The 19,586-nt window shown below is 42.8% G+C and overlaps 1 protein-coding gene across 1 annotated transcript in view; it reads left to right on the forward strand.

Annotated features, from left to right (window-relative positions):
- Nucleotides 1-835: 835 nt before the first annotated feature.
- Nucleotides 836-19,586, forward strand: part of gcn1 (GCN1 activator of EIF2AK4) — a 48,709-nt gene continuing 29,958 nt past the window's right edge. Inside the window, exons 1-22 of the mRNA XM_080468173.1 lie at nt 836-880; nt 5,320-5,422; nt 5,517-5,580; nt 5,828-5,959; nt 7,936-8,044; nt 8,189-8,287; nt 9,176-9,310; nt 9,414-9,591; nt 9,670-9,744; nt 10,333-10,461; nt 12,284-12,334; nt 12,421-12,519; nt 12,637-12,810; nt 13,013-13,165; nt 13,246-13,338; nt 14,197-14,272; nt 16,443-16,602; nt 17,330-17,519; nt 17,611-17,735; nt 18,081-18,259; nt 19,223-19,316; nt 19,421-19,534. Of these exons, the coding sequence (XP_080324299.1) occupies nt 863-880; nt 5,320-5,422; nt 5,517-5,580; nt 5,828-5,959; nt 7,936-8,044; nt 8,189-8,287; nt 9,176-9,310; nt 9,414-9,591; nt 9,670-9,744; nt 10,333-10,461; nt 12,284-12,334; nt 12,421-12,519; nt 12,637-12,810; nt 13,013-13,165; nt 13,246-13,338; nt 14,197-14,272; nt 16,443-16,602; nt 17,330-17,519; nt 17,611-17,735; nt 18,081-18,259; nt 19,223-19,316; nt 19,421-19,534 (2,550 nt within the window). The 5' untranslated portion in view covers nt 836-862. The remainder of the gene's footprint in view (nt 881-5,319; nt 5,423-5,516; nt 5,581-5,827; nt 5,960-7,935; nt 8,045-8,188; nt 8,288-9,175; nt 9,311-9,413; nt 9,592-9,669; nt 9,745-10,332; nt 10,462-12,283; nt 12,335-12,420; nt 12,520-12,636; nt 12,811-13,012; nt 13,166-13,245; nt 13,339-14,196; nt 14,273-16,442; nt 16,603-17,329; nt 17,520-17,610; nt 17,736-18,080; nt 18,260-19,222; nt 19,317-19,420; nt 19,535-19,586) is intronic.

Consider the following 19,586-nt stretch of genomic DNA (forward strand, 5'->3'; position numbering starts at 1 on the left):
AAACGGTGGGTCAACCAACGTGATAAGATAATCAGGAGAAGGTGAAGAAATCATTGAAGGCGCTTTCAGAACTGATGGATTATTTAATGAAATGTAGCGTTTTGTGCGCGCGTGGGCTTTCGGGGACGTGGGGGGTTTCGATCACAAAGGTCGACTGCCCGATGTCACAATAAACAGTGACCCCTGGTGGCTAATGTTGTCACCAGATAAATATGCAGTTGTGATTATTGTGTGATCAGTTCACAAAGTTCACTTCAGTATTTTGACATTTCCTGTTTACAGAAAGGTGTATGTAGTGTATTGAAAAATGTTCAAATTTAATAAATCTGTTGTATGGGATAAATATACAAACAATCCATTTTATAGCATAATAGTTTGAGAAGTGATTTTATTTTCATTAGTCTTCTAACTCCAGGCTTGACATAACCCATAAGGATAGACGTCATTCAAAACCTGATGTAAATGGACAGATGGACAGATAATATGCTGTTATTTACACAAACTTCATCTCCTCAAGCAAATCTGCCAGTAAACTTCCCTAAGCTGAAAGAAAAGTCTTAAACACTTTGTTTTACAACTCTGTTTACATACTGACTCAAGAATATATCTAGAAAGGCAACATAAGTGTAAAAAGCCAAGCAGTTCTTTGTAAAAAAAAAAGGTTTGTAATTAGATTTTTTATTTATTAAAATGGTGTGTGTGTGTGTGTGTGAAAATAACTAACTAACTAACTAACTAACTAACTAACTAACTAACTAACTAAATAAATAAATAACAGTAATTTAGACAAAAGGGTTACGTAGCAGATTCGCGTGACCCGGAAATGATCGGGACAAGAACTTCCTGCACCAAAACCGGCAAGATGGCGGCGGACACGCAGGTTTGTGTGGCTTCTTTTCTTTTTAAAATCTCCTCCACCCCCGAGAGAGCTGATCGGAACTAACCTGGCGGCGGAATCCGCCGCGGTTATGGCGTCTCTTTTCATGACCTGGACGTGTGTCGTGAAGTAGTCGGACAACACGTGGACGTAGTTTAGCAGCAGGCGGTTAGCTCCGTGCTCCGTGTAGCCTCAGTGTGGCTCGGTCACCGCCTCACACCGACACCGGCTCCAGGCGTCTGCTCGCAGTACACCGGAGACACTTCAAACTGCCCCCGAACGGACTCATCCTAGGCCTTTACCCCCATTTAGCAGCAATTGGTCAGCAATTTATACATCCAGGGTGTTAAAACGTGAAGCAGGCCTCTACACGGGGCTTCCAAACACTTTGGTCAAGGCAGGGTCAGTGAAACCAAATGGAAAAATTGAATAAAAAGACCTTATTTAATCCCAGAGGGAAATTCTATGTAGTGTTGCTCCACACAAGAAAGAACACACAGAATAAATAACTTCAGCATAGCTTAAAATAGCAATAAGACATAATAGAAAATAGGCAATAATAAAGATTAATATATACAAGGCTAAGCAGTGACTTGTATAAGCATAGATGAACGACATTAACAGAAAAAAACAACAAACATTATTTACACGAGGAGTTATAGGCCCTGTTTACACAACAATGTTCCACGTGACAACACCCAATCCGCAAAAAAAAAAAAGTGTTTACACTGCAGCAGCTGACAGAGAGACGACGATGTAGTTAGTATGCCGGGTCACAGGAGGGCGCTGTTGCTTGATTTTGTAATGAAACTACACAAATGTGTGAGCAGAGAACAAATCTCCCCCCCCCCCCCCCCAAAAAAAAAGTGGCACACGCAAAGAAAGAGCAAACCTCACAATTATATTTTACAGTGGGTGCAAAAATGTAGAAACGTTTTTTTATTCTAGACATTTCTCCGCGGCATGGGGAGCAGTCCCCACCAAGTATGAACAGTCCAAAGTGCTTTCACTCCAACTACTTCCCGAGGTGGTCTGGGACACATCAGACTACAGAGGCTTTAGGTGTGGTTCCACCGCACTTTCTGTGCCGGAGCGTCGTCGGGCGGGTTTTCTCACGGGCCGACTGAAAAGTTGTGAATGGTCCGGAAAGAACCCATGACCACCGGGTACGATTTTCCACTGCCCCTCCGTTGAGGAGGAGCTGCAACGCAGCCGTCTGCTGATTGGTCAGTGACGATCGTCACTCTCGACTTGCCCACAATATTTAAACATTTCATCGGCCGTAAACCCTCCTGTTGTTGTTTACATACGCCTCTTTGTGCTCACTGGTTGATTTGTTAACTGGTTTATTGAAACGTCGGCATGCAACCCAACCTGGCGTCTTTTAACGAGACACAGACGTTCGTCTCAGCAACAGGAGGAGGAGATTCAACAGGAGCTGGACGCTGCAATGACAAAGTTGAACCTGAGTCACACAGAACAACTTGGACGGCCGCCGGCCGCTTCCATGTTCTTCGCTGGACACGTCTCCGAGACGTTCTCAACCCCGCCTACATTTTTACCGTACTTTCTGTGGTGGGACCGCGCGATAGAGTTGGTCCTGGGTGCGCTTTGCCGTACTGTAACCTCCCACTCCGCACCGCTCCGGCTCGTACTGCGGTGGAACAGCGGCTTTTGTAGTGTGTTCACCAGAGGTGTCAAACTCAGATCCTGGAGGGCTGCAACCCTGCATGTTTTCCATGGCTCCCTTTTTGAACACACCTGAATGCCCTGATGGTTCATCACCACATTCAGCATAAAGCCAGATAATTAGCCACTCATTGCAATCAGCTGTGTGGAGCCAGAGAGAGGTGGAAAACATGCAGGGCTGTGGCCGACCAGGGATCTGAGCTTCAGATCCCTGGTGTACAGCATGTGTCCCGAATGTGCCCTGGCATGGTGGCGTTGCTGCTAACTATTTCACATGTGTTCTCATTTAAGAGAAAGTGCTGGTCTGAGTAATACAGTCTTTCCAACTTTCCAAAGAAGCTATGAAAAAGAACATCGACGTCTGTACCTGGGGGTCTGCATAGACACGGTGCCTTCAGGTGCAGTCCCACATTTTTGCTTACATTTTTACCGTACTCTTTGTGGTGGGACAACAGAGTTGGGTATGAGTGTGCTTTGCCTTACCGTACCATCCTGGTCTGGCACGTACTCCGCAGTGGAACTGAAGCTTTATAACGGCCTGGGCAAAGGATACCGTCCAGCACAAACTGGATGACTCATAACTGCGCCGGGCCATTTAGAGGAAATGATGTAGGGGTAGTAACACAATCCGCTCTCTAGTGGTTAGCCCGAAATGCAGGGTAGCAAGTGTAAGCAGTCTGCGTCAGGGCTCGCTGCATGTGATCTGATTACCCCAAACGCATGTTAACAGCAGGTCTCCCACATACAGCGCCATTCTCAGCCATTGGGATCATGAAAGCCTTCACACTGTTTACTGTTCAAGATGGTCATAAATAATTGTTTTTGCAGACTGTACGAGCAGAATCTGTGCCGATGTGGCCACTCAAGAATGAATTGTCATAAGCGTACGCCATACATTCAGAAACAATTAAAGCGCTAAACATGGACAGAAAGTCTGCCCTAGCGGTATTCTTACTGTTGGAGACAAATTCCAGCAAGTCCATAAGCAATTCTTCTTTGGTGTCCCACATGGAGCTCATGTTCACTATTCGTCAGTCAGTGTGGGTCTGAGCGTGTACCTAGTGCTTTTCTGGCGTCTCGCGGATAACTGCGTCATGTCATGCTGCATTTCCATTAGTTTGTTATAAGATGACGTATTCAGATTCGCCTCTACAACTCCTCAAATATCAGACACAATCTGTTAATGGTCGCGGGCTCCTGACTGATCGCTCTGCCGTCTCAAAACTGTGCACAAAACCCAACCACATTCAGGCGTGACCGCAAATCGTGTGATCGGATTCTCGCAAGATCCAATCTTTTGTCTCAGACGGCTGAGAATCGCACAGTTTGTGAGAGTCTTTAGTCTTTAGTTGCCTTCTCTGTTTAATGCACTTTATTGCATATAGTGGCTCATTGTTGTAGTGGTTAGCACTCTCGCTTCATAGGAATAGCTCTGGTTTGAAGTGGGCCTGGGAGCCTTTACATGTTTGGATTTTCTCCACAAACAGTTCAACCAGCCTTAGAGGCTTTTGAAGGTGTGTGAATGTGTTTGTCTCTCTGTTTGCCCTGTGATGGATTGGTGGTTTGTCCAGGGTGTGCAATGCTTTTGCCCATGGTCAGCTGGGATTAGTTCCAGCAACCTGTGAACCTGGATTGGATAAAGCTGTATTCAGGATGGAGCTTATCTTGACTTGGCCTGCACACTATGTTAGATTTATTATTTCTGCATCAACATTCTTATATACATATGGCACAAGACTTCCTGCAATAAATGGTTTCCATATGCATCCGTGCTCTGCATACAGCCCTATATTGTATTGATGAAGCATTGTTTTTCTCTTCCTTATTTCAATCTGGTGGCAACAGGTCTGAAGTCAGAAGCACAAATATCCAGGCAAAATGACTTGAATATTCAACAACTGATCTGCCACTATTAAGTGGCAATAATGAAAACAAGTGTAGCGCGGTTGCATTCAGTTAAAATTGGATCAAAAAGAGAGAGTGCTGTTATTGGGGAGTACAAATCTTTAAGCACAGAGACGTGGGCACAATGTACTTTGTAGAGGTTTCCTCTATTACAAGTCATATTACAATGGTAATACTCAAAAACATTACATAATTCATCCCTAACTAATATCATGCAGCCCTATTATTCATGACACTTCCATTTGGGAAACAACATCATCAAGTAGCACTCTGGTCCAGGACCAGTATTTACTGTCTGTTGAATAAACGACTGATCATTTTATATGTGTCCCACATTTCTAGTAAATTGTTATTCGAGCCCCGCTGCCAGCAGGTCAACACTCTGGGTCCCTGACCACGGGCTTTAATCGCCAAATGCTCAGGTTGCTTCAGGAAGGCCATCCGGTGTAAAACTCTGCCAAATCAAACATGCAGATCACATGATTCCCTTTGGCAGCGCTGTGCAGGAGCAGCAGAAATACAATTTTGTGTAAAGTAAATTCAACAAACAGAACGTTTATGAATTATGTCATTTTTAATTCGACTTCAAAAATGCCTCCCAAAAACTGTAATCTTAACCAGACCTGAGCATTGTCCTAGATTTTTCCTTGTAGTTTAACGTGAGCAACATGGTTATCACTCTTAATGCTTTTAAAATGCTTCAAACTTTTTAGTTAATATGGAATAAGGATGTAAATAACTGACCAAACATTTGATTTTCAATATATTCTAATCATTTCAGATTATAGTTGTCCTTTTCACCTCTAAAATGATGAACATCTAAATGTGACATTTCTTCTTCTCATTAGGTTTCAGACACCTTGAAGAAATTTGCAGTAAACGTGACCACAGCCAGCGTGAAGGAGCGCAAGGAGATATTTGGAGACCTGAGACAATGTATAAAGGGCAAAGGTAATTAACTGTTTAACCCCTTGCATGATAATATTGACTTTAAAGTTTCTGCTTCTGTCAGTACTAACCAAGTTTTTACTGGCATTTCTTTTAGCGTTACCGGAGCCTGCCGTCAAAGGACTGTGCAAACTCTTCTGTCTCACGCCACACAGATATCGGTGGGTTTTTCACTTCACTTGGAAATGCACATTAGCTTTGTCATGATGAGATTTGGATTTTTCTTTCTGCAAAATGTAAAAAAAATAAAAAATTCTCAAAGTGTGGCGAAGACTCTCGAGCCACTTTAATGGCTAGTATATATCTGCAAACCTTTATTGTCTTTCAGTTTTTTCTTTTAAAGAATATGAATATGAAATCCAACTCCTGGTGCTAGTTGACAGTCTTCATATGCTTGGTGCTTCTCAGGGATGCTGCGTCGCGCAGAGAGCTGCTCTCCGTCATCGCGCAGCTGGCTGACTCTCAGCCCGACATCCTGGTCACCGGCCTCCTTCACTGCCTGCTCAACAGCGGAGTCATCAGCAAGAGTGGAGAGCCCAGGTAACCCACCCAGAGTTTGGGTGTAACTTCAGTTTGAAGGTTTTCCGCTGTAGAAATACAGAAGAGATCAATTCATCACATTATTTCAGAAATGTCAGTATTAGGCATCATGACTTTAACTCTGTGTTCGACAGGTCGGGTATGCAAGAGTTACTTAATGTTTTATCTGTATTCATCACTGCAACTTTGAATTGTTGTTATTAAAATAAGTTAGTTCCAGGATCGCCGCTTCTGCCATCGACAGTGGAGGAAATAACTATTTGATCCCTTGCTGATTTTGTAAGTTTGCCCACTGACAAAGAAACAAACAGTCTATCATTTTAATGGTTGGTTTATACACATAGTGTGAGATAGAATTAAAAAAAAGAAATCCAGGAAATTATTTTAAATAAAAGACATAAGCAGACTTGCATTTTATCAAGTGAAAAAAGTGTTTGATCCCCTGGCAAAACACGGCTTTGTACTTGGTGGCAAAACCCTTGTTTGCTACCAGGTTTGTGGACAATCAAGAGGACTCTTGGTCCACTCTTCTCTGCAAATCATCTCCAAATCCTGAAGGTTTCGAGGTTGTCGCTTTGCAACTTGAAGCTTCAGCACCCTCCACAGATTTTCTAATGGATTAAGGTCCGGAGACTGGCTCGGCCACTCAATTACCTTAATATGCTTCTTCTTGAGCCACTCCTTTGTTGCCTTGGCCGTGTGTTTGGAGTCATTGTCATGCTGGAAGACCCATCCATGACCCATTTTCAGTGCCCTGGCAGAGGGAAGAAGGTTGTCACTCAGGATTTCACGGTACATCCGTCCATCTTTCCATCAATGCGGTGAAGTCATCCTGTCCCCTGAGCAGAGAAACACCCCCAAAGCACGATGTTTCCACCTCCATGCTTGGCGGTGGGGACGGTGTTCTTGGGGTCATAGTCAGTATTTTTCTTCCTCCAAAACAGGCGAGTCGAGTTGCTGCCAAAGAGCTCGATTTTGGTTTCATCTGACCACCGAACTTTCTCCCAAGACTTCTCTGAATCATTCAGGTGACCGTTGGCAAACTTCAGTCTGATTGATTACATGGACAGGTGTCTTTTATACAGTGACTGATTGACACAGGTGTCTTTGCTGCAGGTAACAAGTTTTTATCGGTGTATCTAAGCAGTAGGAGTATTTAACCAGTCTGTGGGAGCCAGAATTGTTAATGGTTGCCAGGGGATCAAATACTTTTTTCACTTAATGAAATGCAAATAAATTTATATCTTTTATATAATGTAGTTTTCTGGATTTTCTTTTTGATATTCTGTCTCTCATTGTTGAAAGGAACCTACCTTTAAAATTATAGACTCTTCACTACTATGTCAGTGAGCAAACTTAACAAAATTAGTGAGGGATCAAATAATTATTTCCTCCACTGTACCCTGGACGAAGCCCAAGCGTTTCCAAAAAGTCTCATTTTTGCCCATTTACACAACAGCAGAGCCCGAGCGTTTCCTGAAAGTCTTATTTTCACCCGTTTATATGACAACGAACCCTGAGCATTTTCAAAAAGTCTCGTTTTTGCCCGTATGCAGACAGAGTTCGAGAGTTTTGTAGAAAATCTCAATTTTGCCCGTTTACACAATGACGGAGCCAAGCGTTTTCAGAAAGTTCCATCTTGGGAGCAGTTTTTTTAGTGAGTCCGAGCAGCGTTCTCATGTAAACAGACACCCAGAGCACAATGAAAGGTGGGCGTTTTCACTTGAAATCATTGCTGTGTAAATAGGGCCCAAGTTTCCATTTTTCAGATTAAAGCTTTTCCAAAAGTCATTACTGTATATTAAAAAAGAGAAATGAAATATAAGTAAGACATGAAAACATCAAAGTCCAATTAAAAAATGGCAGTTAAAATCAGCTATTAGATAGTTAAAAGATAGGTTAAAAAATGCTGAAGCGGCTGCTAATATTTCCTTGTCAGTTTCATCTTGCTCATGCCCGTCCTGTTCTATTTGCAGTAAATGCACCGGCTCTGCTGCCTTCATCGGCCTGTCCTGGACCTGCCTTCTAGTCCCCGTCGTGTTTTCCACCCCAGAAAAAAAAGATGGACCCATCTGGAGGAAAATGGTCAGTGAAAGAGGTTTTACCTTTGTCTGATGTGTTTTTATGGGTCGTATGTCCAGTCAGGTTTAACTTGATTTATTGGCTGAAAACTGGAGTTGACATGTGGTGCTATTTCCTCATGGTCTGTTTTCTTGTTTCTCTGGACAGGTGGAGACTCAGAGCCTTCTAGTGGCCGAGGTTGTCGGTGGAGCCAAGACGACAGCTCAGAAATCAAGCCTCAAGAGTCTCAGTCACCTCTGGGCGGAGGTGAGCGTTGATCGAGCAAGCTGCAAAGCACACATTCAAATCTTGATGTTTTTGTTTGAATTATGGACAACATGCTGCAGATTATTTTTAAAAACCTTTTCTACAGGATTTGTCTGGATTTTTATCTCTTTGACGTGATCAAAACTGTGCAAGCATTAAGCTCTATGCTCTTCAGTATTACTGTGTTTTTGACTCTTGCCTGAGATTGACACTCGTACTGAGGAAGTCCTGTGAAGAGTAGTTTTAGTGACAAAGCTCTTATCTTTCTGGCATTTTATCCCAAGGTATTCTGAACAGTCGTTTATAACTAAATGAAGAAGTAGCGCTCCTGTTAAATCCTGGCAGTGGCTACTTGACATTGAGATAAGAACCAATTTAACCAATATTTTACTTTAAATTCAATGTGTTTGCACCATTTTAATGGTGTAAAATGATGTCATGTATTTGCTTGTGCACCAGTAACAATAATAACAATAACAAAACAACAATGTAAATAATATAAATAACATTTCTGTTTTAGGTCTATTAAAGTTTGAATGTGTTTCATTCCCTGACATTTAAGTGTATTTTATTAAGTTTGATTTATCAAAAAAAATTGTAGCTTTCACTTCACTAGAGCTTCACTCTCGTCACTCTTTCTCTCTCTCTCTCTCTTTATCACTCTTTTTCACTTTCCATTATATTAATTTGAGATAAGTTCTTTGCTTCCACATCGTTTTACTTTTCATCCATTTTAATGGTTTTGCCAACCACAAGTGAAGCACTTTGAGTGGCATTTAAATGTCGGACTGAGGCTTTGTTGTAACGCAGACGGACTGATCCACAGAGATACTGATGTGAGTAACTCATGAACTGTGTCAGCTGTGACCGTTTGTATTGTTTAACCAGAAACCCGGCCTGGTGGATCAGTACTTCAGCACGCTGCTGACTCTGGATCAGAGCCCGACCACTCTGGCCCTGCTGGGTGTGTGTTTAGACTTCTGCACCGCTCAGAAAGACAAAGCCACAATTGAGAAGCATAAGGTGAGACTTTTTTTTTCTGCGTGTGTCGTCGCTCCTCTACCTCAATCCTGTGAAGCTGTGTGGATGACTCGGTGCACTCATCCTCCATTCATCTGTTTCTTAGAGTGCCATATTGGATTTGTACCTGAAATCGGTTCTCATGAGCAAAACAAAGCCCCAGCAGTACATCTTGGACAAAAGTGGCTGTTTATTACGACACGTGTCCCACTCGGAGTTCAAAGAGCTTCTGCTGCCCACCCTGCAGAAGACCATGCTCCGCAGTCCGGAGAACGCCATGCAGAGTGAGACGCTTTCACACTCGCCGTTCAGTGTTTTTGACTTGAAGCAGCCGTCTAAAACAATCTTCCTTGTGGTTTCAGCCGTTTCCTACCTGCTGTCAGCTGTGACTCTCGACCTCAGTCAGTACGCCATGGACATTGGAAAGGCCATCGCAAGTAAGACTTGAAAATAAAAGACGGAATCGAACTAATTCAAAGACAATTATAAGAAAATATAAATGGATTACATTTTTCTTTTAGAAATAATAGCAGAAGAAAAAATGTATCTCTTGAATCATTCATTTCCATATTTATTGATTTATATCCAGATGTTTTATGTTATTCACACATTTATTTATGGATTTTAACGGTGAAAGTCATAAGCCGTGTAGGAACAGCGTTTTGAATCAGCCTGGAATTTAGAACAACTGAATTTGGTGTAACAAGAAAACATGCAGTTGCTATAGTAATATAATATTTTATTGATAAATGTGATCATTGTGAATCTATTAAATTAATCAATCATATAAAGAAATTGGACTAAAATGTACGGTTCTTTGAGATTCAGCGTAATTGATGAAAAACCTCAAATTAAAGAGTGCATCATTTCAAAAGATGGAGAGATACTGAAAGCAAGTTTTCCTAGTTGTGGTGAGATATGATTGTAGATTTCCACTCACTCTATGCTTTTATTCTAAAAGCACATGCTCTGCTGTCAAAGAAGGTTTTGGATCATAACGTGTAGTATTTAACTCTGTGTTTCAGGCCAGCTGAAAGCGAACAACGCCCAGCTGATGGAGGAGGCTGTACAGGCCATGCAGAACTTGGCCCTGCAATGCAGTGACCCCACTGCAGTGCAGGACGTCACCACACACCTCTTCAAGATCCTCGGAGGTCGGTGAATTGCTTCCGTCAGCCTTAACAATACAACCCGGTTACACGGCAGCCATTTTTAGTGAACACGCAAAACATTCGTTGCATTTCGGGTATCTGCTCACACGTCACTGGTGCTCAGATAATTCTGATTTAAAAAAATAAAATGAACAGAAAAATTGCAAAACAAGTGATTTTCAGAGCCCGGTTGTTCAAAACCCGGTTTTCGTTTAACCAGATGTTATAGTGACGTTAAAGTTAACGCACCTCCGGACCTCCGCTAACTTTTTAACAGAAGTTAACTCTCACCATGTCGTTCACTGGCAGCGCAGGAAGATAGGGTGTACTGTGGGCTTAACTTTGATATAAGTTAATACTCTAATGAAGAGTTCCGCCTCTATAGAGCCCCAGAGTGGCCTTAGAAAATAAATAAAAAAATGTATATATATATATATATATATATATATATATATAACGCGTGGAAATTAGATAATAATTAGTAACTTCAAATTCATAACTGGAGACAGAGTTACCATCTCGTTCCCTTGTATTATGTTTTTTCACCAATGTCGCTTCCATCCAATCATATTTGCTGTTCTGGAGCTTTGAGAGGAAATGATACGGAGCACATTAGATATTGGTGTTTTCTAACTAAAGCATGTGAAATACAGACGTGTTAAACTCACCTTGATCCTAAAAGAGAGGATCTTATCCTCAGCAGCTCTGAATCACGTATTCCCTCTTTACCATACATAAATTAACTTGAGTCTTATTTTTCAACATTTCAGCATTACAGAGTGAATTTCTGCTCCTTTCACTTTATTTCTGGACGTGTCTGAATCAAAAGCTTCAACATGGAGGAATGGAGGTGTAGAATGATAGAACGCTGCTCTACAGCCGTTTCCATAGCAACCTACATAAACACACGCTGGTCGACAATAAAACTTCTCTTTCACATGAAGCCACTAAAAGGCACATTATATGTCTAAAAACTCCAAGCTGTCATTTACAGTAGTATGTAGTTTGTTTAGTAGTTCCTGATGAACCAAACACTTTGCTTCATTATAAAGAAGTTCTGTGGAGCGTCTCATAGCGGAGCAACACAGCCTCATACAGACCTCTCCCTTCATGGCCACAAGTAAAGAGTCTCACGGCCAGAGATTAAACGACCTCGTTCCCTCGCTTTATTCATTTGAGGGAACGACTTATTATCTGGTTCCCACGTTATTATTATTTTTCTCTCTGGCCACTCAGTCCACTTTCTATATCGTTCTCTCTGGTCAAATTAAAAAAAGATGAGGCAACATGAAGCCTCTGATCATCCAGCTCAGTTTTCATCTTCCACTTTAATATCCTGGTAGTTTCTCATGTTTTATGGTGGTTTAATAGAGCAGATAAAAACCCTGGCTGCCTCCACCACAATGTTCAAGACAAAACACGGAAGCTCGGAGACTTGAAAGTGGGCGGAGCCTCGGGTGGAGCGGCGTCAGGGACGCTAACCACTGTTGTTAACCTCACTGTTAACTTTGACGGCGACGTTAGCTAACGGGATGACTAACCATGTTTTAAACAACGCATATTTAACGGTCGGTTAGCTAACGGCGGGTTATGGATTTAACCAGCGGTTAGGGCTTAACCAGTGGTTAAAATAACCCAGGTCTGAACAACCGGGCCCTGGTCTATATTTACAATTGTGTCTAAAAAATAAAACATATTTAAATCTTGCTCCAAGAAAAAGTCTTGATTTAGTGCAAACATCAGTATTGAGCTTGTATTATAATTATTGTTTATTGGCACCATGCCATGAGATCTTGAAAGTGAGGTGTCATTCTTGTGATTTTAGGCTCTGAGGGAAAGCTCACAGTCGTTGCCCAGAAGATGAGTGTGTTGTCTGGTAAGAGGCCTTTCAAACCCTTTTTCATATTTGCTCTTCTTGAGATAGAATTGGCGCTTCATCTGATTTTCCTGGTTGTGTTGCAGGAATTGCCAGCTGCAGCCATCACGCCGTGTCAGGAACCTCCAGCCAGACGCTCAGCTCTGCAGTCACTGTGATGTTCATCCCTTATTTACAGCAAGAAGGTACAACCGCTCAGTTTTGTCCTCCCCTCTGTCCCCTAAGAGGACAAGATGCTTTTTGCTTGATAAGAGGGTGATGTTTCAGGCTTTTACTAACTTTTTTTCCACACTGTGTGGCAGTTCACGAGGGCACCTTGGTGCACGCGGTGTCGGTGCTCTCCCAGTGGAGCGGCCGCCTCACGGTGGAAGTTCCCTCCTCTCTGCTGGACTGGCTCAAGAAAGCTTTCACCCTCAAGACCTCCACCTCTCTGGTTCGACACGCCTACCTTCAAGCCATGCTGGGAGCCTTTAAAGGTCAGTTTCATTTCAAATTAGGCGTAATGGTATTTAATAGATCCTTGTAATAGTACTTGGTATGGGCAAGTCGCTAAAGGTTAGTTCTCGTACTTGTACCCGTTGTTTAAAAAAGTGTTATGGGTGCCTCCCTTCCTGAAACCTACACGGCCTCCTAATTGAAGGCAAACTTCTCATCACCTCTCTCTCCTCTGATGTTCAGGTGACACTCTGGCTCAGGCCTCAGACCTTGTGCCGTTGCTCCTGCAAGTGGTTGAGAAGGCCGCAGCACAAAACTCCCAGCATGCACTGCTTGCAGAAGGCTTGGCGGCTTCTGTTCTTCTGAGTCGACTGGCTCAGCTGGAGACGCAGACTGGTGAGAGTCTCGTGTGGCTGCTGGAGATCATTTTGCAAACCAGAGGAGAGAGTGAGAGTGTTTTTTTTTTTTCTTCACAGAGGGGAAATTCACCAACTTTTGGACGCTGATCTTAGATGAGAAGAAGCCACTTTTCACGACAGAGAAGTTCCTCTCTCAGGGGAGTGATGAAAGTAAGACCATTTTAAATATACAGTGGACTCATGAGAAACTGTTTGCACTTGCTGGTACTTGTATAAAGCTTACAAATTCTTATATTAATGATAGGCTGTATTGAATAAAGATAAACGTCCGTCTAAGTATTCACTGTATTTAAAGACTCGCCTGTTAAGTAAAAACTAATTAGACTGAGGAAACATGTGCAAAACTGTCAACAAAAATGCATCGCAACTGTAAAACACACTTTTTTATAACCACTTTTTTTATTGATTACATAATCCTACATGTCCTTTCATAGTTTTGTTGTCTGGAAAATTGATCTACATTGTATATGATGAGAATCTACAAAAACCTTTACTGAAAATGTGTATTTATATCATTAGCGCTTCATGCATTTAGTGGAGAGACAGGACTTGGAGGATGGCTACAGTCATGTATGCATAAGTGTGTGGTGCATTGTTCTTCTAGACTGTTGAGAATCTAAGCCTGATTGTTCAATGACACGCTGGGACTCGTCTCACTGTGGGGACAAAAATTGAGGATCGTCATATGGTTGAGGACTGAGACTAACTCAGTAACATCCTCTGATTCATCCGAGAACTTTGAAGCTGATGAAATGTACACATCTGGAACTCTCTGTCCAGAATGTCTCAAACACCCTTAAGAGTAAGGGTAGTCGTAGTTATCTCTGAGTTTATTGTGAGGCTGGTGGATGGTTGTCACCGCAGGGTGTCGAAATATGACACATGCATGCTTGAGTTGGCTAATGCAGAACAAATACAAGTTAAGTGAAGTCCATTTGCCAGAATGCTGCTCTTAATTGCTTTAAAGACATGAATTGAAGGTTTGTCTGTGCTGTGCTTCCCCTCCAGCTCTGCTCACAGTACTGCTCCTGTGTGAAAGGCTGTTTTTGGATCATGCCCACAGAATGAACACCAGCAAATCACAGTGAGTCTCTTCGTGAAGAGAAATAACAAAAAGCTGCACAGCTCCAGAAAACTGTCACACATTTGTGATAATCTCCCTAGCTTAACTTGCCTTGTGTGAAGTGGAGTATTAATCTATTTCTTGTTTATTTGACATGACAGAAGTTGAATTTTTATAAGTTTGTCATCCTTGATTGTTTTGAGGACAATTTCTTCTGATTAATACCTTGACTCAATCAAGTGGAGTTTTGAATTACACTGCTCAACAAACTAAAGGGACACCTAAACAACACAATGTAACTCCAACTATATCACACTGGTGTGAAATCAACCTGTCCAGGGAGGAAGCAACACTAATTGTGAATCAGTTTCACCTCTTGTGCAAATAAAACAGACAACATGAGGAAATGAGAGGCAATTAGCAAGACAACTCCTATAAAGGAGGTTCTGCAGGTGTGACCACAAACCATGACGCTGTTCTCCTGGTTCCTGGCTGATGTTCTGGTCACCTTAGGACGTTGTTAGTGTTCTCAGTCCTCGAGGCAGCAGGAGGCGAGTCTACAACCAACACAAGTTGCACAGCTTGGCGTGGCAAGAAGGTCTGCTGTGTCTCCCAGCACAGTGTCCAGAGCATGGAGGAGACACCAGGAGACATGGATAGGGGGTGTAGGAGGGCAACAAGCCAGCAGCAGGACCACTACCTCCTCCTTTGAGCAAGAAGGAACAGCAGGAGCTCTGCAAGATGACCTCCAGCAGGCCACTAATGTGATGTTTCTGCTCAAACTGCCAGAAACAGACTTCACCAGGGTGCTATGAGGGCCCACGTCCACAAGGGGGGGCTGTTCTTACAGTCCCACACCCTGCAGGGCCATTGGCATTTGCCAGAGAACAGCAATATTGTCAGATTGGCCAGTGGCGCCCTGTGCTCTTCACAGATGAGAGCAGCTTCACACTGAGCACATGTGACAGACGTGACAGAGTCTGGAGAACGTGGAGAACGTTCTGCTGCAGCAACATCCTCCAGCATGAGCGGTTTGGTGGGGGGTCAGTAATGGTGTGGGGAGGCATTTCTTTGGATGGCCCACAGCCCTCCATGTGCGAGCCAGAGGTACCCTGACTGCCATGAGGTACCAGGATGAGATCCTCAGACCCAGTGTGAGACCAGATGCTGGTGCAGTGGTTCCTGGGTTCCTTCTGATGCAGGACAATGCCAGGCCTCATGTGGCTGAAGTGTGTCAACAGTTTTTCCATGATGAAGGTATTGATGCTCTGGACTGGCCTGCCCGTTCCCCAGACCTCAATCCAACTGAGCACATCTGGACATCATGTCTGGTTCCATCCACCAACCACACGTTGACCACAGACGGTCCAGGAGGTGACTGATGCTTTGATCCAAGTCTGGGAGGTCATCCCTCAGAGGAACATCCCTCAGGAGAACATCCCTCAGGGGAACATCCCTCAGGGGAATATCCCTCAGGAGAACATCCCTCAGGAGAACATCCCTCAGGAGAATATCCCTCAGGAGGTCATCCCTCAGGAGGTCATCCCTCAGGAGGTCATCCCTCAGGAGAACTTCCCTCAGGAGAACTTCCCTCAGGAGAACATCTGGCACCTCTTCAGAAGTATGCCCAGGCATTGTAGGGAGGTCCTACAGGCAGGTGGAGGCCACAAACAATACTAATAATTTTGATTTACATTGATAATTTTTATGTTTTGTTCCTAACACAGTCTACTATATATTGAATTAAGACTTTCAACATCAATATTTCATTAATTGAGATCTAGGACGTGTTACTTTAGTGTTCCCTTTATTTTTTTGAGCAGTGTATTCAAGGTGGAAAAAGTGACTTTAAAGATGCACAAGGGCACTTGATTGAATTTGGAAGAAGCTGATTGATTAGATAAACCCAGCTGTATGCAGACTTTGGATGATTAATGTCAAACTGTGCAGAGTATAATTTCTCTAATGAAGACATTTGAAATATTCAAACGGTAACACTTAGGTTCCTTCAATTCAATCATAAATGTAGAAAAGGTAAATTACCAAAGTTTGGATATGAGGCTGTTCTTTCACCTATAATAAGAAAAATTGATCCCAAAGATCTTAAAAATAGGAGACAAATGCTTTAACCATGAAATATATTGGAACTTGTGACAGGGGTACAACTTTTTCTCCATGTGCAACCGAGCAGGATGTACCATCACGCCACAGTGGCGGTCCTCCTGTCTCGGAGCTGGCGTGTGAGGAAGAGGGCACAGCAGACCATCAGGAAGCTGCTCTCCTCCCTGGGTGGATCCAGCCTTGCGCACGGCCTTCTGGGAGAACTCCGAGCAGTCATCAACAAACACAAAGTACAAACTCATCACTCTGGATTTTATTTACAGGATGAACTTCTGCTTCACTCGGTTTTGGTTTAGATTCAGCATTCACATATGTTGTCAAAAGTAGATTTGGACGTGTCAAAGAAACGCACAAGACAAGAGAGTCCTCTTTCTGTATGTTGCTGAGATAGTGTCCTTAAGTGTTTCAATGCACTTAAGAAAATAAATAAGTTCGGGAATTGACTGTTGCTTCCCTATCAATGATTTTGGAATTACTGTATTCAGAGCATTTATATTGGCAACCTAAATGCCTGTTAAAAATTGGCCTGATCGCCCATCAAAAACTGAATGTTGAAATACAGACTAATGATTTCATTTCATCATGATAGCAAACTCTTTTTATGGTTTCATAGATCAAGGGTTTAGTTGGGTTCTGTTGTCCTCTATCATTGTAAAAGTGCTGTGAGATGTCTGTTGATGTGATTTAGCGCTTTACAAATATAATTGAATTGAATTGAATTGAATCAACAAGGGTATATGTATGTATCTCAATTCCTCAAGTGACTAGTGTTCAAGATATGGAGAAATGCTCTTTAACTTCATCTGCGGATGGACAAATACTAGTTTTGACCCTCAGAGAGGATTGAGAGGATAATTAAAAGGACTAACCTTTCTTTGTCTTGCTGTTGCTGACCTGTTGTTGTTGTGATGATTAAAGTGTGGGTGTTGCGACTGACTGAATGTTGCACACTTTCAGGTTTTGCCTCAGGACATCCTGTCATCAGAGTCCGGAGAACTGACTGAGCTGGGTCGCAGCTACGTTCCCCCTCGAGTCCTGCTGGAGGCGCTCTGCGTCGTGTGCTCCTCCGCTAGCCAGTGGGGCGACCCCACCGAGGCTGAGAATCTGGCTATGGAGACTCTCATAGTGACACATCATCCCTCCATAGGTAGGATGAACATTTGAACGTTGTGTGTTTTAATCACTTTGAAGTTGATTGAAGCCGAGTTTAAACGTTTCTCACTGTTCATGTTTTCCAGTTGAAGCTCGCTCTGGTCTCTGGCCCGTTCTCCTCTCCTCCATGAACCTTAAAGCTGACGAGTTTATTGACAAGAACCTGGAAGTTATTTTACCTCATTTGCTGGAAGTCAATGCTGACAACCAGGTAATAATAATTACTACGAATGGGTGAAACAAAACCAGCATCTTGATGTCATTTCAAAGAAGAACCCAAACTGCGAAGCCCTTGTGGAAGACCGATGCATCTGTCTCCTCATGTACTCCCAGACTGACTGTGGCGGCCTTGTAATTACTTCTAGGACTCCTTATTTGTCTGCACACCCTAACATAGCACCAAATCTTGTCTTTGAGATTATTGCACTGTCTGTCATGTAAATCTAGGGCCTGTCAGATGTGTTATTGCATGGCGAAGCAGGAGCATTTGAGATCTGCATTGAGCTGCATCTCTACCTGTTAAGGAAGTGAGAACTACTCCCATGTGTCTCCTCAGGCGGTGAAGAATGCAGTGGGTGCCCTCTCTTGTCTCTCCCCCAACAAGCTGCTTCCACGTGTGATCAGTCACGTCACCACGGAGCTTTCCCGGCCCGCGCTGGTTCAGGTCACCAGGGAGGAGTACGCCATCATGCAGACCCCAGAGGGAGAACTGTACGACAACAGCATCATCCAGAGGTGACGTGCAGCGTCCGCTTACTGTTGATCATTTAATCGCGTCAAAAAGCCCTCAAGCTCATTTACATCATTGGAAAATATGATAGCTCAGAGTAATCAGTAAATTGTATAAGCAGGTATGTTATTCCAGTTCCATCTTTCTTTGTTTGCAAGTAAACCGGTTCATTACACAACACATTTACACAATGAAAATACAGTCACACACTACCAGACAATACTAAGCAACAACATTAAGATTATACAACAGCACAATAAAAGGAGCGAAGAGAAGTCATAGCTTTGTCTTTCTATACCTCAAGTCTTTTAACCCACTTAAATTCAGATTTATATTACCAATTACAGCACAGTCATCTCATGGCACTTTTATGGTTTAAAAACTGAACATTTCCACCTGAGCAAGCATCATAATAGTGGGAAGGAAAACTCCTTTTTACCAAGAAGAAACCTACAGGACCAGGCTCATTCTACCTGTACTGGTTCTGGTCAGAGGTTGGAAGGAGAGAAAGGGATAGAACAGAGATAGAGATACAAACAAGTTGATATCAGACAGCAAGCTAATTCAGACCCTTCAGATTTGATATGCAGGAAACACTGATCTGGAACTTTACACAGTCGGAGATCTTGCAGGAAGCTACAGAGAGAAAAGAACACAGACTGCAGCAGAGAGACACAGAGTTAGTGAATTTTAATATTGAGCAGAATGTATGAGAGAAACATTGATGGTCTCCCAGCAGTAGAAACCTACAGCAGCAGAACTAAGGAAATGGTCCTTGAAAGATGACAGTCAGCAAGAGGCTACGGTCGGGTTTAAGGTGAACAATTGGTGACAACAGCATACAAAGTGCACTGCACTGAAACGCTTCTACCTCTGTGAACATATGTTCTTTCCTCAGCACATATTCTCGTAAGGATGTTATTTGACATTTACTTGCTTATTTTTTTTCATCTGTGAACATCCTGCAGTGCCCAGAAGGAAAACACCAAGAAGGTGAACATGAAGCGGGAGAACAAGGCCTACTCCTACAAGGAACAGATCATTGAGTTGGAGTTACAGGAGGTAAAAACTGAAGTCATCACCGTCACTCTTTATGAAAAAATAAGGTCATAATAGTCTGCAGGGGATTTCCAATGTGCGTTTTGTCCTTTTGTGTGATCAAACAGGAACTAAAGAAGAAGAAAGGCATCAAGGAGGAGGTGCAGCTCACCAGCAAACAAAAGGAAATGATGCAAATCCAACTGGAAAGGGAGTCTGCTATTCGTACAAAACTTCAAGGGGTACAAAGCCAAGACCACAAAATCAGGTCTTTAAGACTAAAACATTGAATTG

Source organism: Lipophrys pholis (assembly GCF_963383615.2).
Source record: "Lipophrys pholis genome assembly, chromosome: 7".
NCBI classification, from domain to species: domain Eukaryota; kingdom Metazoa; phylum Chordata; class Actinopteri; order Blenniiformes; family Blenniidae; genus Lipophrys; species Lipophrys pholis.